Here is a 22,715-nt window from a genome sequence, read left to right as displayed (position 1 = left end):
TGAAACCTTCTGTAATTTTTATGAAATTACAGTTGCTAAAGTAGAATAGTAAGTTCTGTATTTATCAACTGATGAACCTCATCCTAGATTGCCACAAGAGGAGGAAGGATTATAGTGGACATGATCTATTCAATACATTAGATGCCAATTGTATGTTAGCACATATTACAGTTGATATAGAGTATTGGTAAAAAAGAAAGAAGTGAGATTTGTTCAAATGGTATAATTAATCAAGATGTGATAATTGATGGTGGTTTAAGTGTTATTATTACTATTTTTTTTTACTTCATCTCATTTTGATACCAGATTATGTAGACACATTACAGTTGGCAGCAAAATTATTCAACCCCCCACGCATTTTCGACATTTTGGCGAAAAGAATAACATTGCAACAGCAGACTGTTACTAAATCATTCACATAGTCAACAGATAGTTTATCACAATTGAATACCGTAACAAAAGTCAAGATTTACTTCATAGTCCATCCAAAATTCAAATTTTCACACAAAAACCACGTTGCAAAATTATTCAACCCCCTATAAATACACATGGATGAATACACAAATAATGACAAATTAAAAACCACATGCACATGTTCTGAGGTGAATGCCAGATATTATTTATCGTCCATTCAAAGTTTGAACGTTTACATGCAAAAAAAAAAAAAAGGTTGTAACGTTACTCCACCCACTAGGGTGTGTCTTTAGTACTTAGTGCAGCACCCATTTGCTGCAATGACCTGCTGTAGACGAGAGGTATAGTCTCTCACAAGCTTCTGGCAGTGCTATGTGGGGATTTTGGCCCATTCCTCATTGGCAATGGTCTCCAGGTCAGCAATGCTTGTACAGTAGGTCTACCTGCTGTAACGTTACAACCTGTTTTTGTGTATGTAAACATTCCAATTTTGGATGGACGATGAACAAAATCTGGCATTCACCTCAGAACATGTGCATGTGGCTTTTAATTTGTCATTATTTGTGTATTCATCCATGTGTATTTAAATACAACTTAGGGGTTGAATAATTTTGCAATGTGGTTTTTGTGTGAAAATTGCAATTTTGGATGGACTATGAAGTAAATTTTGACTTTTGTTTCGGTATTCAATTGCAATAAACTATCTGTTGACTACGTGAATGATTTAGTAACAGTCTGCAGTTGCAATGTTATTCTTTTCGCCAAAATGTCAAAAATGCATGGGGGGTTGAATAATTTTGCTGCCAACTGTATAAGTCCTACAGTTGTACTCTGGAATGTGAATGAAAAATATGGTACAAATACTTCTGTGGCATTCTAAAAGGAAAATGTAATGTGACAATTTTCTCCATATGTACTTAATTTGTGAAGAAACCAATGTTACACCTTTGAAAGTCTAGTAATAGATAGACATGTGTTGGAACATCCTGAAACATATTTTTCAAATTGTTTAAACAGCCAGGTAGGCTATGGGTAATTTCTGTTTTTTAATCACCTGGTTAAGAGGGTGTAAGAGATCATACTATTGCACCCCTGCATGTATATTTTGTATTCGACACATTCCCCATCACAACAGTATCTGTTATTCTCCTGCAAATATTTTCCAGACTGGCCTTCTCTCCACACACATATAGTTAATTTCCAACTATGTTTGATATTGTTGATTAATTTGTTAGTAAATGACTCTTTTTACCCTGTTCCCAATGTCCATCCATGCTTTGATAGTAATGTGGGGAATCGTCATAATAGTATGCATCCTATGAATTTCAAAAAGAAAAAGACCTATTGTTCCCTCAACTATATCCACTTGCCTTTAGAAAATTGATTTGTTTTTTACAAATCTGTTTGCACTACCATTTCTTTCCATTTTCATATGATCTATCTATATATTGAGTCACCCTTTGCTACAGTCATGAATTTATATGTTGAGTATAGAGCTCAATAAATTCTGCCAAGATTGTCTACCATTCATTTTCACTTGCTTTCATTAATGCAAATATATGAGACTTGTTAAAGGCAAAAAACATTTAATATACCGGTATTTGGTAAAGCACACATTCTTTATACAAGTTATGTACCAAGAATTTTTGCACACACATTTCAAAATTGACCTCAAGTTTTGTTTGCCATTTTGCTATTGTCTAGATGTTGATAAGGTAAGTGATATGTGTACATGTTTGAAGCAAAAGAGACGAAGATAAAACTGAAATATAATTTTTGTCTTGAAGGTATTGCGACAAAGAAAATTTGTAGCTTCAGTTAAAGTACAGTCATATGGTACCACCAATATGTGTGCATGCATGCAATCTTTAGCATTTTGAGGAACTAAGAAAATATGTTTCTTTCCTGTGCTGCCTAATTCCAATCTTCAAATAATTTCAGATTAAATTTTGTTTTCTTTCTTCTCTGAATGATGTTTATCCAATATCTGTTTGTTTCTTCTGTTCCTTTTGCAGTGAGGGATTTTCTAACTGAAGCAAAAGAGAGCTTTACAAAGCAATGGGATTGCGACAACCGAGTAAGTGCTATTCCCAAATTATGTTCTTATCTTGGATTATCATGAATTATGTCCTGCTCTTTGATTTCTTCGTACATCAGGATAAGTGCCCCTAGAAAATGTTGAATGGATATTTACTGGTTCTTTATGTCATCTATGAATTATGCAAATCATGTGTAGCATGAAATGACTTCTGTTTAATATCAGTTTTCATGTCAGCTGGCTGAAGCTCAAGCCAGCCCTTAGGTTTTCCTCGATTATATTTTGGGGTGGACTATCTTCCTGTGCTAAAACAACCTTTGTTACCATAGTTGTAGAATTTCAGTGATACAAGTATGTCCGTGAAATTTTGTATGCATGTGAGTGCACACGTGCAGTGAATATAGAATTGATGAGGTCAAAGATCACTGACAAAGTTGATAATATCTACTCACACCATTCATGCAGTAGCATAGGTCTGTGTGAGATTGAAATAAAATTCATGAAAGGGATGCTCCAACAAGGATATGCATAGATCTGACATTGGACCATATATGATAAAGGTCAGATTATTATTGCATATTTGTAATGTTGATAGAACTCAAAATTTATGTGATGTGGCATCTAAAATGATACAAATGTAGTTCATGATTAACTATTCATGGGCAATACAAAACTTTGTGGTTGTAGTTTTAACTTTAGGGGGAAAATATAAAGAGATACTAAATTGTCTGCGCATTGGAAGTCATGATTGAATGAAACCGTGCTGTCAATGCACATAATATTGACTGAAACTATACCTTCTTTTTGTGACAGAACACAGCTGCCCTTGATGACTTCGAGAGAATACGAACACTGGGTACAGGCTCGTTTGGTCGGGTTATGCTCGTCAGGCATAAAGCTACACAAAGATACTACGCAATGAAAATTCTCGACAAACAAAAGGTAAGAAAAAACAACACGTATCCAAAGAGTAGATTATGTGAAGAAAAAAAAAGGGAACCATATGCAAAATATTTTGTGAGGTTTTTTTTTTTTCACAAATTTCACGAGTCGGGTGCTTTTCGCAAATTTAAAAACAAACGAAAATACTAACTCTGATCCCGACATAAATGTAACATGCACGCATACATGTCTCCATTCAGTACTGTACTCCGCAATCGCAAATTTTGCCATATCATGAATTGTTAGGAAGTCCTGATTCGGAAAAAATTAGACTTGCTATTTTAAAGAGTTTATGGTGTATACAGTGAAGGCACTTTATGAAATTGTATGAGGAATAATGCAATGTATGTGAATGATTTGCTGTGTAAATGGGAGTATATGATTTTTTGAATGCCAAGCTGTCAAATGAGGCCACTTCTGATGATGTATGGCTTTTGAAATCTGCTGAAACACTTGACCTGGATCTGTAAACAAAAAAATGAATACTGTGTACACTTGTACTTGCAAAGCAGAGCTTCATACACACAAGTAAAATTGTGTATAACCTATACATGTATGGTCTGAGTACATGGTCTTCATCATGATTTCATTGCCATATGTACCCAAGAGTGATGTGCCCAATCTCACTGCATAATTCAGTACTTTCTTGACAGTACAAATGTATGTCCAGAAATGTGCAACATTCTGTAAACTGTGCTGGAGCTGAAGAGGAAGTGTCTCTTTCACAAGCTCTGTCATTTTACGTGGTGTTGTGATGATAAATGTGCACATCCTTTTGTCAAAATAATATATCTGGAGAATGAATGACAAATAAATAGAAAACAAAATCTTTCAAAAATGCCATTATGATTTGGCCCCAAAGACACTCTGCAATTAAAAACTCCTCATAATTCTGAAGTGACAAAGTCTAATTTGGTAGAAGGGTATTTTCCTGATAGGTCGCATTCTGTGTATAGCTCCTACTTGTCACTTAAACGTGGTTTTAAACAGACCTTACCCCGACAATGTTGCAGCATTGTCATGAGAACAAAGTTCATCGCCTTCGGTAAAAAAAAAAAACAACAACGCGTGAGGGATACTGTTTTAGCAGACGCACACCAAAAACCTTCTCCAGGTAGGTTTCCATAGCAACGTACCCATTCATGCGTGAAGGGGTGTCGTTACAATTCATGCACGTGATCAATGTGTCATTCTGTTTGGACGATTGCGCATGCATGTTGAGTGTATCAAAGGAATGTTACTGGGGGAGTGCTGTAATAGAAGGGTTGTCTGGGTAATATTAGGGTAATTACCCTGACTGGCTATGGCAGAATTTGGCAAAAGTCAACCACGACAAAGTCTGAGCAATATTTTGTGGGGACCGTTTTAATAGGCAGGGTAAAAAAAGTTTACCTGGACGCTACCCGGATGTTGTCGCTGTAACTCTAGTTCGAAAGGCTCTGTTAAAACGGGGCTTTTAGATTTCCTTGATATCAATGACATTCAAAATGATGAAAGGTCATAAAAATGTATACAAAAGTGAGTTCGATATCTCTACTGTGTCTTCTCTTTTACAGGCATCTTTTCTGTTCTGTTGATAGTGTCATAAAAAAGAAAAGAATTTATTGACATAAGGTTCATTACCATCTGTAACTGAAGCAAATGTCTGTACACTTTTAATACTTAGCTTAGAATGTTGCCTGAAACTAAAACCTGAAAGTCAAGCTCCCACATTATTGCTTCCAATCAGTGTACTCCCCTACACCTGAAGTATTGTAAATGAGAGCAGGAAAGAGTTTTTCTTGTCATAGGATAAAGGCATTGTATCTTGTGAGTCAATGGGTTCAGTGTATTTGGTCAGAGAAGATCATTGCACTTTATTATGCTTTTATCCTGACACTTGTGTTCCTTATAAAATGTGATGAACTCTTATGTGCCATGTTTGCACACCCGACTCAGTTGACGACATGCCAAGTTCATATATTCTGCTCAAATGCACAAACCAGCCCAAACTGATCAATAAATCGCCAAATGCCACAGTACAATGAAAACCTTTCTCGCGATTCCATTCCTGTCACATGGAGCTTGCATTTTATGTGGCTGATTGACTATCAAGCGATGCTCCCTAGGTACTGAATTTGCGAGTAAATTCTATGAAAGTCTCTGTCACTGTATTGTGTGCAAAAGTCATGCCTGCACAATTATGTAGCTACTGGTTATTTGAAAGAAAAACAATTATAGATTTGTCATACAGTTCACATCAAAGCAAAGCTTGGCATTTTCTCTACAACTTTGCTCATTATGTGTCTTGGGTAACAAAAATCTATAAAGGTTACATAGATTTGAAAAACAGAATGATTTCTCAAAGCATATTATGTTGCTGTCTCAGAAAGACATGGCACACAGGGGGGTTTCCACCATGGCACATAAGAGTTATTATATTGTGGTATTAAATGCTTTCTTATTCAATTCGAATAGTTGCACATCAATTTACTGTGTCCGGGACCAAGTTCATGTTTCCAGAATACAAATTAGCATAGTGAATGTGACGAAACAAACATTGGAATATACAGTACATGCTGTATAGTGCACATGTATTATTTCAGGAAGAAGCTAAGACTCTACTGCTATACAGACGTGTATATAGTGAATGTTATCCTTTGCAGATTCTACTTTCATCGATGCAGTTTTTCTTAATGTTTGGATAAGGCAAAATTGTTTCTTTTTGGGAGATTTTCTGGGCACATTTTAGTGGCATTTAAAGCAATGGGACCATGGTGTGGTATGCAATGTCTGTCAAAATAAAAGGGCAGTTGTTGCAGGGTTTATCTTTCAAGTGCTTCTGAGGAAGGAGTTGATGTCATCTCCGATGCCATCTATACTCGCTGGCATTGTTCCTGGAAAAAGCTCCCCCCATAGTACTGTGACAGTACAGAGTAAACTCTAAACTCCACAGATAGCCTTCTTTCACTGACTGAGTGGATTCAGCAGTGCTTTTGTATTGTAGAGCTGTGCTAATCCAGAGTGTTGTTAAGTGGGTGTGAGTGGGTATTGAAGAGTTAATTATCCCCCTCAGATCTCCTGTTGCAGCATTTTCCCAAGAGTAGGAGAAGGTGAGATAAACCGCACATTGGCAGGAAAGTCACCTACAGGGGAAGAAGCAAATGATGTATAAAGCCATCCCATTGTCTTGGGTGTAGGGCAGAAGCCTTCCTATGCCAACCATGGCAGAGTCTCTGTCTTCCCTCTCTCATGATAAAGCATGACATTGAACAGCAGAGGTACAATGTACAATGTATGTACAGGGTCCAAGGGGTAAGGGGGTGGGGTGGGGTGGGGATGACAGTTTCCCCCTTGCCCAAACTGGTGCTTGCATCAGTGTTCAATGCATTTAATGCATCTTCTCATCATTACAAAATATTTGGGTTACCATGAGCAACCTGTCATCTGAGTCCAGAGCAGAGGGTCTAAAATCATCTGCAAACTCTGTCGATGTGTCGATGTCTGTAACCAGAGGACAAAAAGGAAAGGCAAATCCATAGCATAGAGTTCACAAGCAAAATGTGTGACGAGAGCATCTTGTCTTCTGCCCCTCCTTCCCTGAGCACCCGAAGACGCCTTCTTGGATGATGGTTGCTCGTGCCATGCCCTTGATATAAACTGGTTAAGTAGCTTTGTACTGGCTGTTTTGCAGTTTTCTTTTGAATCCCTTCGAGTGGGTTGAGCCATATTGACTTGTGTCAAGTGGATGAGCCCAGAGTGGGCGCACCTGTCTCATTGTTCAATTTGAGGGGTAATATGTGTTCCCAGGTCGCTATTGGAAGAAGATCTTACCCTCTTCCCTGCACAGATCAATTTGTATAAAGCACATATTGAATGGGATAAGGAAGACATTGGCTGGCGATAGCCATGGCACTGAATAGATTTGTGAGGAATGCCTGTAAACTTATGTGATATTGTGTGAACATTATTGGTAAGATGGACTTGCATGAATTTGAGAAAAGAACAGGAAAAAAAAGTCCTCTATTCATGTTGTAAAATTATTATTATTATTTTTTTTATGGCAAAGCTTTTGTATATCCTATAATAGAATCCTTGTAGATTATGTTTATTAATTATTATGTAGCTGAAGACTCAAGTTGAGGAGCTTACATTTCATTTTGAATAGGATGGCAGAGTTGAGAGACAAATTATTACATGTACATGTAGGCCTATATGGTCCATAGCTGAACCCTTTAGAATCTTTTCAGGAACTGTGGAGTTTTGTAGAAGTTTAAATCTTGGGATTATTTTTCTGCTTTTGTGGGAACTTGTTAAAATTTATATGTTAGGGTATGAAGCATGCACTTGATCTGACTTACAGAAACTCTGTGATCATCTGGAAGCAAAATAAAATATAATTGTAAATATCCATGGTATTCCAAGCTGTAACATATTAGTATCAGGACCTACAATATGATGTGTAGTTTAATAGCATTAAATAACCACATCTCTTCGTCCTTGGTGATAAAGATGAGTCAGATGTACAGATGAATTGATTTTTTTTTTAATTGATAATAATTATGCCGGGGAGTGTTGTGCTGTACGTGTACATGTACAGCTGTATGTCATGTGGAAACAAAATCCTGGCCCAGAGCAGGACCCAGAGCTGGATTGTTACTTTCCCTGCCATTCATAATTTCCCTCTCTCAGTAGCATTGTTAACAGGGAACATCATAAAAATGATAAACTTGTAGGTCCCTATGTGAATAATCTGAGAATCATCAGTTGAGACTGCCAGTAATGCTCATGCTGTGATAGGAAATGTTGAAAGAATTGTGCAAGGTCATCATTTTCAAGTTGAACAAAAGAATGTGGAGCAGTCTTTAGTCCGATAAAAAGAATGAAAGGACCACTAGATGCTCTCAGTTTTCTCTGTTTTTTTATGACGATACATTCCATAATGGCAATTGCCTGATAACGACAAACAGCAGGCCAGCCCCATGCTGTACAATGTATTTAAAAGTACATGTACATGTTAGTGAGCACAAGTCACGCATGTAATGTGAAGTTGTGTATAAGCTTCTCAATAGCATTGTTTTTTAATACAGTCTTTTTGTTGTTGTTTCTTTTTATCTTTGTGTTGGATGGCAACTACTGTAAAAGAGGAAATTTTCGCAGTGTTGAAATTTTCGCGCATTTCATGCAACCAGAAACCAGCACGAAAATAAAAGCACGCGAATATTTTTGCTTGCCGTATGTTCCTGTACTTGGTGTCTTGATTCCGCGGAATTAAAAACACGCGAAACTCTTCTCACCCGGCCAAGCGCGAAAAATTAATCACGCGAAAATATCCATTTTTACAGTGAGCTTAGTGCTGTTGGCCTAGATTGTAAAGAAGTAACAAGCTCTTGTGTCTACACTGTCAGTGGTGTCTGCATAGAGCAGTTTAAGAAAAAAACACATAGGGCCTACAACCAAACAAGAAATTTTGATAAATTGGTAAAAATAGACCCTTTGGGGTAGAGACAGAGGGAGTAGGACTAATTCAATTCAAGAAGCAGAATTCTCAGAATCCTGTGGCTGTACAGTCTGTATTGACCTCTTGAAAAGCAAATTGATCATGCTGTGTAGGATGTTTGATAGTAATTCATATTTGTGAAATACTTTTTAAGTACAGATACCCAAATACTAGGTACATTTGTAGTTCCGGAAGAACGTAACATGGGCACATAAAGTGTAAGATCTCAAAGCTTGAATCATACAATATGTTTGCAAGTATGTAGTGTAAAATGTGAAATGTGTGTGGATTATTCTAAATCAAGAGAAAGGTTAGATTTGGCACTCAACATGTTTCAACATTTCACAATGGAATATTATGTGTGTAAAAAAAGGTATTATTTGTAGCTTTTAGGCAACCCATACAGATTGTACAATGCATGCACAATAAGATTTTGTGGGCAGATGGCAGCTTGTCATCAGAGATTTAGCCAGGTGTCAAATTTCAGTTCAGACTGTTTTAAAAACCGGTATCGAAACATTTGATGAATCTGAATGTGCAGTCAAACCTATATGTAGCAGCTGTTGAAATCACTATTTAGAATGGTATTTATTGACATACTGTATTTGATGTACTGCCAAAATTAAAACTGTGTGTTTTGTTTAGTTGTCCTTTTACATCAGCTTGAAATAAAACAACACAGATCTAAAGATGGCCTACAGTTGAATATTGCAACTGTATCTATCTTTTTTTTTTTTAATTAGATGAAAATTTGATAGACTGCCTTTGTGTATGTTTTAATGCAGTGAGGTTAGTGTTTGCAGGATCCAAGGAATAAAGCAGGATGTGATGCTATTCAAAGAATTGACAGACATTCTTGTGAAAAGCAACAGATAACACACATACACAGTGGACCATGTCTGTTTTTCTTCAAGCCCTTTTGATTGATACCATGCTTGAAGTTTGTGACATATGCCAATATAATTGTCCATATTCCAGAGAATATATCAAACAAATCCTGTACCCATTTGGGTTATATCAGAGCTGCCAAGTCTCCCTGATTCTGTGAGAGGCTTCTAGAGAACTTCAATAACTCTTCATGTCTGGAAGGTGTATTTATAAGCGAATTAACAAATCTACCTGACTTTAATAGGAATCATTTATGCCAGTGTAGGTGCATATTCTGTAACAGTGGAGGTACAGTATTTGTGTGATTAATTTATTGTGCTCAGCAGGGTTAAATGAATTTCGCATGATAAAATTTCAGTTTTGTGGGCAGTCAAGACAATCGAGCAAGCACTCTAAACAGCACACTGCTCTGCCATGGCAGCAGCACATATTATGGTGAAAGGTAACTGGTCCACATTATGCCAGCGAATTCACTCACACTACAGAATAGCGAAAGTGAAGAAAACTTTAAGTTACAAAAAAAAGAAGAACCCAAATCAAAGCAAAATAAAAAGAATGCACACTTTTGTCTTTGTGTTCAAGCTTCATGTCATGCAAACTGAGCAAAAATTTCCACTCTTACAGTATTTGATACACAAGTATGTACAATGTACCTCCATAATTGCTCTGTGGAGTCTTCCTGATTTTGATTGGTGAATGTCAGCAGCCCTGTTGCATTTAGATAACAACTCTTTTTTAGCCTCTGCACAGGACTTTTCACATGCAGCTGCTGAGCTGTGTCGGACATTGACCACTAGATCACAGTCAGTGGTCACTGAGCATGTCATGCAGGTGGCCACATAATATAGCTGGTATAAAGCATGTCATATCTATAAAGCAGTTAAAGTTTTAACCGCTACTACCTGATATTATACAAGCATTGACTATGTGGACAACAGGATATCTTAACTTTTGGTCTTTGTTTTCAATTCAAACTTTTAGTTTCTCTTTAATTTCTCGAGGCAACCTTGTCAATAGCCCTGCAGCATTTTTATGCCTCCGCCACGAAGTGGTGCCGGAGGCATTATGTTTTCGGGTTGTCCGTCCGTCCGTCCTTCCGTCCGTCCGTCCTTCCGTCCGTCCGTCCGTCCGTCCGTCCTTCCGTCCGTCCGTAATGAATTTTGTGGACAAGGTAACTATCAAAACCTGTTGAGGTATCCTAATGAAACTTGGCATGTATGTGTATTAGGGGGTGAAGTTGTGCCTATCAACTTTTGGGTGCACATGCTCAAGGTCAAAGGTCAAAAGGTCAAGGTCAAATACATAAAATTTCACTATTTCCTTCATATCTACTGAATGCCTGAAGATATTTTCTTGAAACTTAGTGTATACATGTATTACCCAATTAAGATTCTCTGGTGAAAGTTTGGGTCATGAGGTCAAAGGTCAAAGGTCAAAAGGTCAGGGTCAAATACATCAAATTTCACTATTTCCACCATATCTATTGAATGCCTAAAGATATTTTCTTGAAACTTAGTGTATACATGTATTACCCAATTGATATTCTCTGGTGAAAGTTTGGGTCATGAGGTCAAAGGTCAAAGGTCAAAAGGTAAGGGTCAAATACATAAAATTTCACTATTTCCACCATATCTATTGAACGTCTGAAGATATTTTCTTGAAACTTAGTGTATACATGTATTACCCAATTAAGATTCTCTGGTGAAAGTTTGGGTCATGAGGTCAAAGGTCAAAGGTCAAAAGGTCAAGTAAAAATATTAAAACTTCTTATTTTTCTCCGTACCTTGGAAAATTGTTCAAGGTATCTTCATGGAACATAGTATATACATGTACTGACTGGAAGTGATTATCTAGAGAATGAAGAGTTCATGGGGTCAAAGGTCAGGGGTCAAAGGTCAAGTGCAACACTTCAAAATTTTACTATTTCCCTCATATTTATGCAATGCCAGCAGGGTTTTTTTTTTTTTTACACTTGGTGTATGCATGTGTAACCTAATAGACATTCTCTGGAAAATTTTTTTTTTCTTCTTTTTTTGCCTCAAAGGTCAAAAGGTCAAAGATCAAGTGAAAGTGCTGAATTAACTTTTTCCTCCATATCTCGGAAGTGGCTAAAGTTATCTTGAAACTTAGTACATATTATTCATGTTCTACCTGAAAGTGATTATCTTTTGAATTTTAGGGTCAAGGGCCAGATGAAAATGGTAACAATTTACTATTCAATTCAGAAATTGCACGTTTTCTCCACACCTGTACCTTGAAAATTACTCAATGCCTAAATGTATGAATGGGGCAAAGTCAAGTTAAAGTCCTTAAATCCCTAGATACATGCTCTCCTATTCATCCAATTAAACCTAGGTCAAGGAAGGTGAACATTCAACACATTTGTGACAAACTTGTCATTTCAATATTTTGCCAATTTTGTGAAAATGTAATCACACATTGTCCACATGTACTATCTAGACCTATTGGGAAAATCATGCATTATGGCGGAGGCATACCAGTCGCCAGAGCGACATTTCTAGTTTTTTAATGCTTCTGTAAATGATGTATCACTTACATGTATCTTTTATCAGTGATATTTGGTGTTTCTTATGAATAAGTCTTGGATAGAGATAATACTGATGTTTATCTGTGTGAGACTCCCTCTCCATTTTGATTACCCATCCTTTGATGATCTTTACTATCTAGGAGAGCAGAAGTGATCATTATAAAAATAGTCCATTATACATAAACTATCATGCATATATGGTATGTCTTTAATATTAATATAACATTTCTGGAGAATACATGTTTCTTGATTCAGAGGCAGAATTAGCTTAGCGCTGATTTTGATGCAATGAATTAACGATGTACTTTCACTTTCCCATTCATCTTCTACAGGTTGTAAAATTGAAGCAAGTTGAACACACGCTAAATGAGAAGAAGATTCTTCAGGCCATCTCCTTCCCATTCATTGTCAGCTTAGCATACCATTTCAAGGTAAGTTTCTCTTCCTGTCTTGCATAGATTTGCTCATATCTCATCTCCACAGTAGCTGTCTATGTTGGATCATCTCCATGCAAACTCCCCACAACATCCCAAGCTTCATTAGCCATGTCTGCTTTTGTACGCGAGCACCATACACACATTGTCTGTGGATCTTGCAGCTGAAGCGTAGTACGGTAGTACCGTGTGTAGTAAGCGGTTTGCTCGCAGTGTGTGACTGTCTTACTCAATTGCATGGACGTCTCCCATACATATTCAGCAGGAAAGATGCGGCACAGCATTTGACACTGTGGCAGAAAATTGTGGTTGTGATTGTACGTCTTGAAGCAGGCAAGAATCCAGAGGGGTGAATCGTGATTGATTTTAAATTAGCACCTTCATGATGGGTAGAAGCAGTTTCAATCAGGAGTTGTATACAAAGGCTGTTAAAAGGCAAGTGGATGCCTAATGGCAATTAGATGGCATCATTTAGGGTCGATAGGTCATTTATTCTTTTACCTCGGCCTGTCGCTAGGATTCATTTCCTGGAAATGCTCAAGATATGCTGACAAAATGTGAAAATAACAATGTGATGCTGCACAGCTAGAACTTACTCATTTTGAGTCTCTGTGAAAAAGAATTCCACAGTGTATGTATTATTGAACAGTCATCATTTGACATCGTTATATTGCTTTTTTTTTTTTGTCAATCATTGTAATGGCCTCTTCATAATTGGATGAGGTCAGTGAACTCACTTTTCTCCTGTATAAACAACGCTTTCGCTTTAACTGCGGCCCATGTGGATCCATATACTTCCCCCGAATGCCAAAAGAAACCCAGTTTGTAGGCCAGCCCATTAATGTTTGACGGCTACTTCATATAGACACTAAATTCATAGTCTCGCATGATTTGCAATGTGCATTTGTCATGTCAATATTGCCAATTAAAATTCGTCAGAAACAGAAAACAGTATTTCTATGAGCAGTAGATATCCCATGCCAGTACTCTGTTTTTTAGGCAGTGAAATTTTAGGAAGAACAGAAGGAAGGAAAAAAAAAATGGATTACAGTATGCGTGGTTGTCATCCCATTGGTGCTCTAGAGCAAACGTAAAAGGTATATAAGGTCAATCACATACCATCAAAGTCCAATCAAGGATCCCTTTTGTCCAAACCCACAGGGATGTTTCTCTGAACAAACAGCCTCAGGCAGGTATAGAAAAGGAGTAATCATGTGCATACACACACACGCACATGTGCACCCACACATACCAACCAATGCAAATGCACAATTGTTCCAAAAGGAAGACATTACACTTCAGTAATACTACTGCACTTCTGCGAGAGGGAGTGCACACAAATAGATGATTATAGAGTCATATTTTGTCAGTGTGCAAAGTTAACCCACTTATTCAGGGGATCGAACGTGCATCTATTTTTAGCATTGGGAGAAGGCATGGGATGCTTTCAGCAGCATGCTGACAAACAGCGGGGTTGCCCCCTATGCCCTCATGCCCCTGACCTCGTGTTTAGTTGCCACTGTGCAGTCTGACGCGCTGCTGAGTGTAGAAATGCAATTTCAACTGTCCTTTTTACACTGGACTTTAGTTATTTCACTGGCATGAAAAGCAGTTTTTAATAGACCATGCATGATCATGGCACAACCTTGTGCTTGCTTATGTGTAATTTAATAAAATCAATGTATAAGGCAATGGAAAATAAACACTTCTTAGTACCATATAGCTATTGTTTTTCTACCCCCCCCCCTCCCTTTCTGAGTTTGATGAGATGAAAGCAATTTTCTATTTTTCTGGGGTTGGGGTAGGGGGCTGCCTTTGCTATCTTTTGTCCTTTGTTGCTCATTTATAAAAAAAGAAAAAGAAAAAGAAAACTGTTGATTTTGAGAGACTGCTAAAATGAAGTGCAGTGATAAGCCTCGGATTTGGTCTCTTTCCTCAAATACAGCCTACAGTACCACAAAGTCATTAGGAGGATTTGTTACATTGAAAGATTTGTACGTCATCACTTTTTTTTAACCCTGAATGTGGTAAAAAGAATATGGAATCTGGAAGTTGAGAGCAGTCTTACAAGCTGTAGTTTTCAGTACCTATTTTTTTTTTTTTTTTTTTTTTTTTTGGGGGGGGGGGAGTAGGTGGGCGGGTGGGTCAAGAGTAGATTTTGGTTTCTTTCCAGCAAGATGTTATAAAGATCAATTTTCAAAAGTAAGTGGTATTGTCTGAATGAAACAGAGAAAAACAAAGAATTGAGTTAGTCACCTGGCAAAACAAAAGCAAAACACTCAAAATAACATTATGCCTAGATAGGATTACAGAATCTATAATGAGTAATTCCCAGCAAGACGGGGGAGGGGAAGAATACTTGTTTACCATTGAATACATACAAATTATACATATGGTTTAATTTCTTTTCTTGTGAGATCCTAAATCTTGACACCACAGTATCAGTTTATGTATACTAGAAAACCATTGTGCTTCAATATGTGACAACTTTGTTTGATTTCCAGGTCACTGGGGCAATAGCATTGTGACAGAGGGAGGTGGGTGGGGGATTAAAAGACGTGAATCTAGACAGTTATTTCATTATAGCTGCCAAATGTGGCCCGATAATGAAACGTGCACACGAAAATGAAATGAATGCGGAGTGGCAAGTGCCGCATTCGCGCTGCAACCCCAATCCCAGCAATGCCAGTCATATGGCTGTGTTTTTCTCTCACATGTGACAGATTAGCATGGCGTGCCAGAGAGCTAATGAATGTCTTTTCCATGCAGTCAGCCCCTGCATGCACAATGTGTAAATAATTGCCTGCTTGTCAAATACACTGAGGAATATGGCTAGTTTGTATTGGATGTACAGTATCTCTTCTTATGAACAGGGACTGTATTGTTTTCTTGGGAGTACCATATTTAGGTAGGTTCACAAAATATTTCTAGTCTTACAGATTAATACAAAGTTTTAAACTCCAATGATTTGCCCGCAGTTTAGCACCCTGTAGACACACTTGAACATTATTTAGCTTTAAAAATGAGTAGATGTTTAGAAACTTCAAAAAAAAAAAACACACACAAAAAACCAGAGGGTTTATGTTCCATCCATGAGCTGTAGGGGGTTGCCACTCGTAGTTCAGCATTGTGTAGACGTAATAATTAACAAACTCGTAGAATTAATGTGACCTCTCTGTGACTGCTGCTGCATTTTAAATGTATTTCTTCCAGTTGTGATGTTTCATCATCGAGTGGGACTCTCGCTTGAAAGTTTAATCTGAAAGATTAGGTATCGTGTGGAAGTGCATTGTAGTTTCAAGCCACAAGCTCATCATCAAAGTTTAAAAGTTTGAGTTAATCTTAAAGATTAGAAATGTCTTGTGAACCTAACATTTGTCACTGTTGATGCAATATCAGGAATCCATTTTTGTCTCTCTGTTGAATTCCTACATATCATAAATTAAGATAAGATAAAGCACTCTGTTGGATCCTTCATAAATGTAATACTTGTGCACAGATATAGAGAATGGGCATAAATAGATAAGATTCTTGCTGTGCAAGATCAATTGATCTGCCAATATTTCATCAAATGTTTATATAAATCCAATGTATAGATAATCTGCTTCATTGTCGTTAAAATTGCATCTTGTAGGAAATTCCAAAATAAGGTACTGTAACTTGTTTTGGTATAGAAGCAGACACATGTATCTTATTGGTAGAAAGCACTGCATGTGTGCATCCATATTAATGACTAAAAGCAATGCATTTGTAAATGCACAGGAGAGATATTTCGGGGATTATGCATACTTCTACACTGTGTATGACTTCGCCATGAAGTTGCGGTCCACCTGCCCCCTTACAAGTCAAGCGGAGCGTATGAAATCACGTTTCCCCTCTCTCAGTACCCCTACAACATGGGAGGGAATGAATTTGTACAGAAACTCTTTGGCAACCCAATCCCTTGGCATCTGTCCTTGTCGCAATTCAAACGCACTGACAAGAACTGAAAAGCTGAAGAATGTGTGCATTCCATATTTGTGTATGTACGAACGTCAACAAATGGCTCTGCCCCTTGGTATTCACAGAAGCAGTAAAAGACAATGTAGCAGATGAGCTTGACAATTTCTGAATACTAATATACATACTGTACCCTCATACAGAGCTCCCAAGTCACCCCAATTCTGCAGGAGCTGCCCAGAGTACTAAAATATCTCTTCATATCTTGACAAGAGAATATAAAAATTTCCTTGATTTGGACATTATTTTAGCCTGTAGAGATGCATGTATAACATCTATCTGATCTTTCTTTTAGAACCTCCTTGACAATGCTGGTAGCATTGTCAATACAACCAGTGTGCAAACATCCCGCATTTACCAGTAATTACAGAGGACTCATTGCATATTATGCCGCATAGTATGTTATATTGTTAATAGATTTGCTTGTGAAGTATTTTGTCATTTATTTCATTCAAGTCAATCCATGCTGTGCTTGTTTGCTAGGACTTCAGAGCAGAAAAAGGCATTTACACTGTAAATGCTTGTCTCTAGTATCATTACCATACATAGATATGTAAAATTTACATTGTTCCTCAGAGAGAGAGAGAAAGAGAAAAGAACCAGCAGAAGATGATCAGAGCGTAATAACCAAAGCATATCTTTAGCTCTTGATGAATATGTGTCTAACTCTTTGTCATGTTTGTGTTCTGTATGACCGACGCTTGTGACTTCAAGAGACCCTCCATTTCTCAATACACTTGTCAGTCTTCCCTCCTCTACTTGCCGTGTTAAGGAACATTTGATATTACCATACTGGCAAAGACCTACCCCGAAGCCAAAGCATTGCAATATTGTTGACACCGTTATCAAGAAGGGAATGCACTGTGCAATGTAAAATGATACCAAGGCATTATGTATTCACTCACCAATGAGATGAACCTGCATTCAGTAGACATCCAGAAGTGATCATGTCTTCGGCGTCAAGCAGGATGTCCCAGGCTGAATCCTGTGTCAAATAATTTCTCTGTTCCTTTCTTGTGTTGTGTCGCCAAGTCTATAAGAGTGCACTCCTTTCCTCTGAAATGCATGTGTTCAATCCCCAGAGTGTTGCCGAGGTAACCAGATCTTCATTTTGTGAAAGGTCACCATTCACTTTTTCTCAAAATGTCCCAGAAATGTGCATTAATTCTACATGATTTCATGATGGAATACTTGCTTTCATAACACTGGTTTTTCATCAATTCAGATTTCAGATTTTAATATATTTTGTTCTGCCATATATCTGTAAACTTGGAGATTAATGTTTCTATGTGTAACCTATTGCATAGTGTACTCTTGGGTAAAGAACAGTACATCTTGTATCGCCACCCCCTTTCCAGGTTGGTAGGAAAATGGAGGGGGGGGGGGTCCAGTAGTATAAAAAGAATATCAATCACCTGTTCAGATTTAGCTTTAATAATCCTTTCATCATTGGTTTGTAAGCACAGTGATTAAATTAAAGGCCTTGTCAGTTTTATAATCATATGAAGTGGTATTATATGACATTTTGAAGCAGTACCCCTTCCTTTGTTTTCATCTTCTGCCTTTTACTCCCCATTTTTCTGTGCCACATTTTTGTCTCCCATACAGGATAACTCCAACCTGTACATGGTACTGGATTATATTCCCGGTGGCGAAATGTTCTCTCACTTACGGAGAATCGGTAGATTCAGGTAAGACATTCTACGGGCGCTCGCCCCGGCCAGTGCGTCATGATATTTGACAGGCATCTGGTTTGGCTGTGTAGCTTGACTAGCAGGCTGCGTAGATGTTATGGCGAGGGAGGCATGCTAAAAGACAGCCCCCTGCATTATGCATGACCCACCAAGAAACGGGCACAAATCAACCATACGCGTTTTGGAGCATACAGCGTTTCGCCTCCTGCCTTGGTAATTGTCTAGTGTGTGCGGAATCATCATTTGGATTGGCATTGGTTTAACATTGAATTGCGTGAAAACTGCATAGGGCACTCCTTTTTGTACCGAGTTCTCATTCAAGTCATGAACAAAGAAAACAAAAGTCTATCCAGATGGATTATAAGCATATCCTTGTGTGATGTAGTGTTGTGAAGGAACATGAGTCAAGAACCTATATAAAATGATGAATTAGGATTTTCACATTCATATGTGACTGGTCATTTTGTACGCATATTGTGTATTTCAGAATAAAGGTGAAGTGTCTACAATGTACAATGTACATGTATGAGTGTGTGTATGTGAGTTCATACATAAGGGAACCAAAACTAAAAGTATTAGTAAAGTCGCTGTGTTGACATTGTATGAAGACTATAGTTTGTTGTGATATTGCACAATTTGAGAATGTTTTTGCATCTTGTTCTTGGTTTTGTTCTCTCTTTTTTTTTTTTCTTCTTTTTTTTTTCTTTTTTTTTTTGGGGGGGGGGTGCCTGTACATGCATGCCTACAGAGAAATTCAGTACCATACCATTGCCTCCATTTCCCAATTTCCTTGTATGAAAATGTGGCTGCGAGACTGCATGGTGTGCCGCCAAACTGATGAGAGTGTTCATGTCACATTCACCTGCAAAGTCTGCCTCAGTCGTCAGCATGAATTATGTCATGTGCCATATAGACATCAGCCTAACCAGACCCAATGAGGCAGGGCACTGCATCGCAGGCGTGAGCTTGTAAACATCATTTAGCGTGTGATCGTGTGATGGATGTGTTTTTGTCTCTGAGGATTTGATGTCACCAGCGTACTAGGTAGTAGGGGTTGATGCGGGTCATCATGGCTAAAAAAAAAAAATAATAATAAAATACAATGAAAATGAACTTCACTGTCCGTTGCAGTGGTCACCATTATGCCTAAAAAAAAATTATGAGGATATGCTTGTCTTTAAGGTCTTTAGATTGGATCAGACTGAGGCTGCCATAGATATTACATTTAGATGTGGCCAATGCCATCCAACCTCAGGATTGTCACATACTACACAATCTTTCTCTGTTTGTTTCTCATTTGTAGTCCGTGATATCTCAAAGTTTGTTATTCATTTTCATGGATTCTTAAGAAATATCATACTGGGCAATAGCCATGGATTTGAAAATGCATGTGAAACTAGGTATTTGTTGTATGCTTGGATATTAAGGGAAAAATTACCATTTTTAAAGAAATGGCAAACAAGCACACTTGTACACACACTGTACCTGTGTGAGAAAAGTAGACTGATATTATATTTGTGTGGGTTTTTTTTTTCTAATGCATTCCCAAAGAAATGTAGTAGTCTGTTGTTACCTTTACTTCGATTGTTAGTGTGCACTGACTTGCATCGGTATTGAACGGGACGCCCACCACCAACTGATAACACAATTAGTGTTATGCCATAATTGGGCAGAAAGATTTCAAAGTCGGTCTCTAAACATAGTCGCTCTGTTCAGTCGCCTGTGACAAGAATTATCGAGACTACAGGTTGCACCAAAATTTGCTGCTTCAGTGTTTAGGGCTTTGTTTGTTTTTTGGTATGTTTTGTTTTTTCAGATGCCTGTAGAGATGTAGCAGGTAATGACAAATATTGCCTTTTTTTCAAAATCTAGGTACTGTATCTGCAGTTTGATTAAAGAACAGACTGCTGTTTAAAATGAGAAAAAAAAAAAAAATGACTCATGCAATGAACTGATGTCACTTATATAGGCCTTGTAGGTCATCATAATGCTTACCAATTGTAATAGAATCTAAACTCCTACTTGACATGTTTGCATTCATGTAAACATTTTTTTTTTCGTGAATTTGTGAATAGTGGATAACATTATCACAGACTTCTCAGGTCAGACTCTACAGATAAGATCTTTTTTGACTCATTGATGGAAGCAATAAAGATTGGAAATCCCCCCTCCCCCACGTAGCATAATATAGATCAGTTTAATATCCCACATGCTGTCATTATACAGTATGTCCATATCTTAGGAAGACACCAAGTTTCTTCTCTATTCTCATCCTTTTGTTGTTGTTTTTTTTTTGGGGTGGGGGAGTATTTCTTTTGTCTTCCTCTTCCTTTCCCTCAACCTATCTCATCACTCACACTTCATACTTCCACTGCTGCTCTCCAATCATCCTCTGGCTTGTGAATGATGCCAAGCACACATATTCCCAGACTTTGCAATACACTTGTAGAATGATTACCCAGAGCACAAATTACAGTGTTGAGTACCGTAGTTGGTTTGTAACATGTTTTAGTTTATTGATATGTGATTGCCAACTTTTGCATTACTCTCAGATATTCTATGGGACTGTAAAGAAACACATTGGTTGGAATATACTGTATTTTCAGTTTGTTCTACAGTGTTTTATTTTTCGTCACTTTCGCAAGCTGACCTATATTCACAAAATTAATAATTTGAAAATATATTCCTTCCTGTTAACACAGATGTGCTAGATATCATTTTTGGAGGTTTGCAATCACAAAGTTTTCTTGTGGAAAAAAAAAAGATGATACTTATTTGTCATTCTGACCTTATGGTTCGTGAAATTTTGTACTCCAAAAATATGTGCCATTGTATGGGAAAAGGAGCCAATGCAATTATTGGCTTGGTCTATTGTCTATGGTGGTGGGTTTTATTTCAAGTCAACCCACCTTTTGTTTGGTTTCGTTTTTTATTAGTGTGTGTGTGTGTGTGTGTGTGTGTGTGTGTTGTGTGTATGTGACATATACTCTGTATGTGAGAATGTGTTACATATGTCTGAATCATCAGTTGCATACATGATATGGTTGTGGTAACTTTGCATATTGTGTGAGTAAATTCTAACGGGTGTCATGCTAGAAGGATGGACGAATCGCCAATTACGGACAATACACTGCATCAGAAGGAGTTCAGCACACAGTGTTTTGTACAGACTATTTGAAAGCTTTGGAGGGGGTACATCTGTCGTTATGGGTTTCTGCCTTCTCTGGAGGAATTTCTTTGGCATTATATCTTCTTGTACCATTCATGTATTGTCAACTCAGAGCATTTATGAGACCTAAATACTATCATAATGTTGTTGGTTGTATTGACATTTCTGGAATGCTTTGTATTTATTCATCTACGAAGAAGCATTCAAAGGTACACTGTTCACGGATCCCAGAACTCCTATGAAGTCAGTCACAATGTGGATATGTGCCTTCACAATAGTAGTGTTCGAAGCTTCACTGATTTAATGAATTTTACACCCACCTTGTGGTTAACAAGTTTATATATGATGTTCGCTGTGATTCTACCATAGGGACCCAATAGATCCGCTGGGGATTTCAAGGAGTACCCATTCCTCTGTGCACATTGAACAGGGAGAGAGACCTACAGTGTATTCAAAGTCATAGCAATACGCTGCACTTTCAAGATATTGCTCTACAGCCAGTTTGCATTACATATGCTTAATATGAGATCTTGTTAAAAATAGAAAGTGGTGTAAAACACAAGAGGGGAAGAAAATAAGAATGAAATGTGTTAGCCCTTGATAAAAGCACGAATTACAGTCCTTCAGGAACACATTCTGTATTTCCTTCAGTCTCCATTAGTGAACAAATCGTGTTAGGATTTCTGTAATCTTTATCTCTCTTTTTCTTTTAATTGAAAGAAAGCGATCTGTGCTATATGGTACACACTTGTTGTGAATCAGCATGAGATATGCTCAGTTGCTAAAATTTTGATGTCTCTCAAGACAACAGTCGCCTTGCTTAATAAGTGATTGTCATTTAAACTTGCCAATTGCACTCTTTGCTGAAGTAGAACTCTTCCTGTCTCTCATTCTACCCAAATTGAATAATTTCTGAAACATGAAGTAATTCTCATCTTTGTTGTACAACTTTGAGTATTTCTGATACAACAAAGACAAACAAAAAATTCATAGCAGTAATGCGAAGATACTGAGATATGAAGGTGTTGTCTGGCAGCAAAACAGAGTGTTGCAGAGTGTTGTAGAATGTAGTGTAGTCTGTGCTACAGTCATTGCCTTCAGAGTGATGGT

General features: G+C 37.6%; 1 protein-coding gene across 4 annotated transcripts in view; it reads left to right on the top strand.

The window, feature by feature from the left end:
* Positions 1–22,715, top strand: part of LOC139723108 (cAMP-dependent protein kinase catalytic subunit 1) — a 186,154-nt gene that overhangs the window by 136,390 nt on the left and 27,049 nt on the right. For 3 of the 4 annotated variants that reach the window (XM_071634375.1, XM_071634377.1, XM_071634376.1), the window contains 4 exons: positions 2,430–2,491; positions 3,266–3,394; positions 12,642–12,740; positions 18,351–18,433. In XM_071634375.1, the coding sequence (XP_071490476.1) occupies positions 2,430–2,491; positions 3,266–3,394; positions 12,642–12,740; positions 18,351–18,433 (373 nt within the window). The remainder of the gene's footprint in view (positions 1–2,429; positions 2,492–3,265; positions 3,395–12,641; positions 12,741–18,350; positions 18,434–22,715) is intronic. The other variant, XM_071634378.1, reaches the window with a different exon arrangement.

This window comes from Diadema antillarum, unplaced genomic scaffold (genome assembly GCF_040938485.1).
Source record: "Diadema antillarum isolate AM-2024a unplaced genomic scaffold, OU_Dant_1.0 scf00000180, whole genome shotgun sequence".
NCBI lineage: Eukaryota > Metazoa > Echinodermata > Echinoidea > Diadematoida > Diadematidae > Diadema > Diadema antillarum.
The sequence above is the reverse complement of the archived record's forward strand: the minus strand, read 5'-3'. Positions and strand labels throughout refer to the sequence as shown.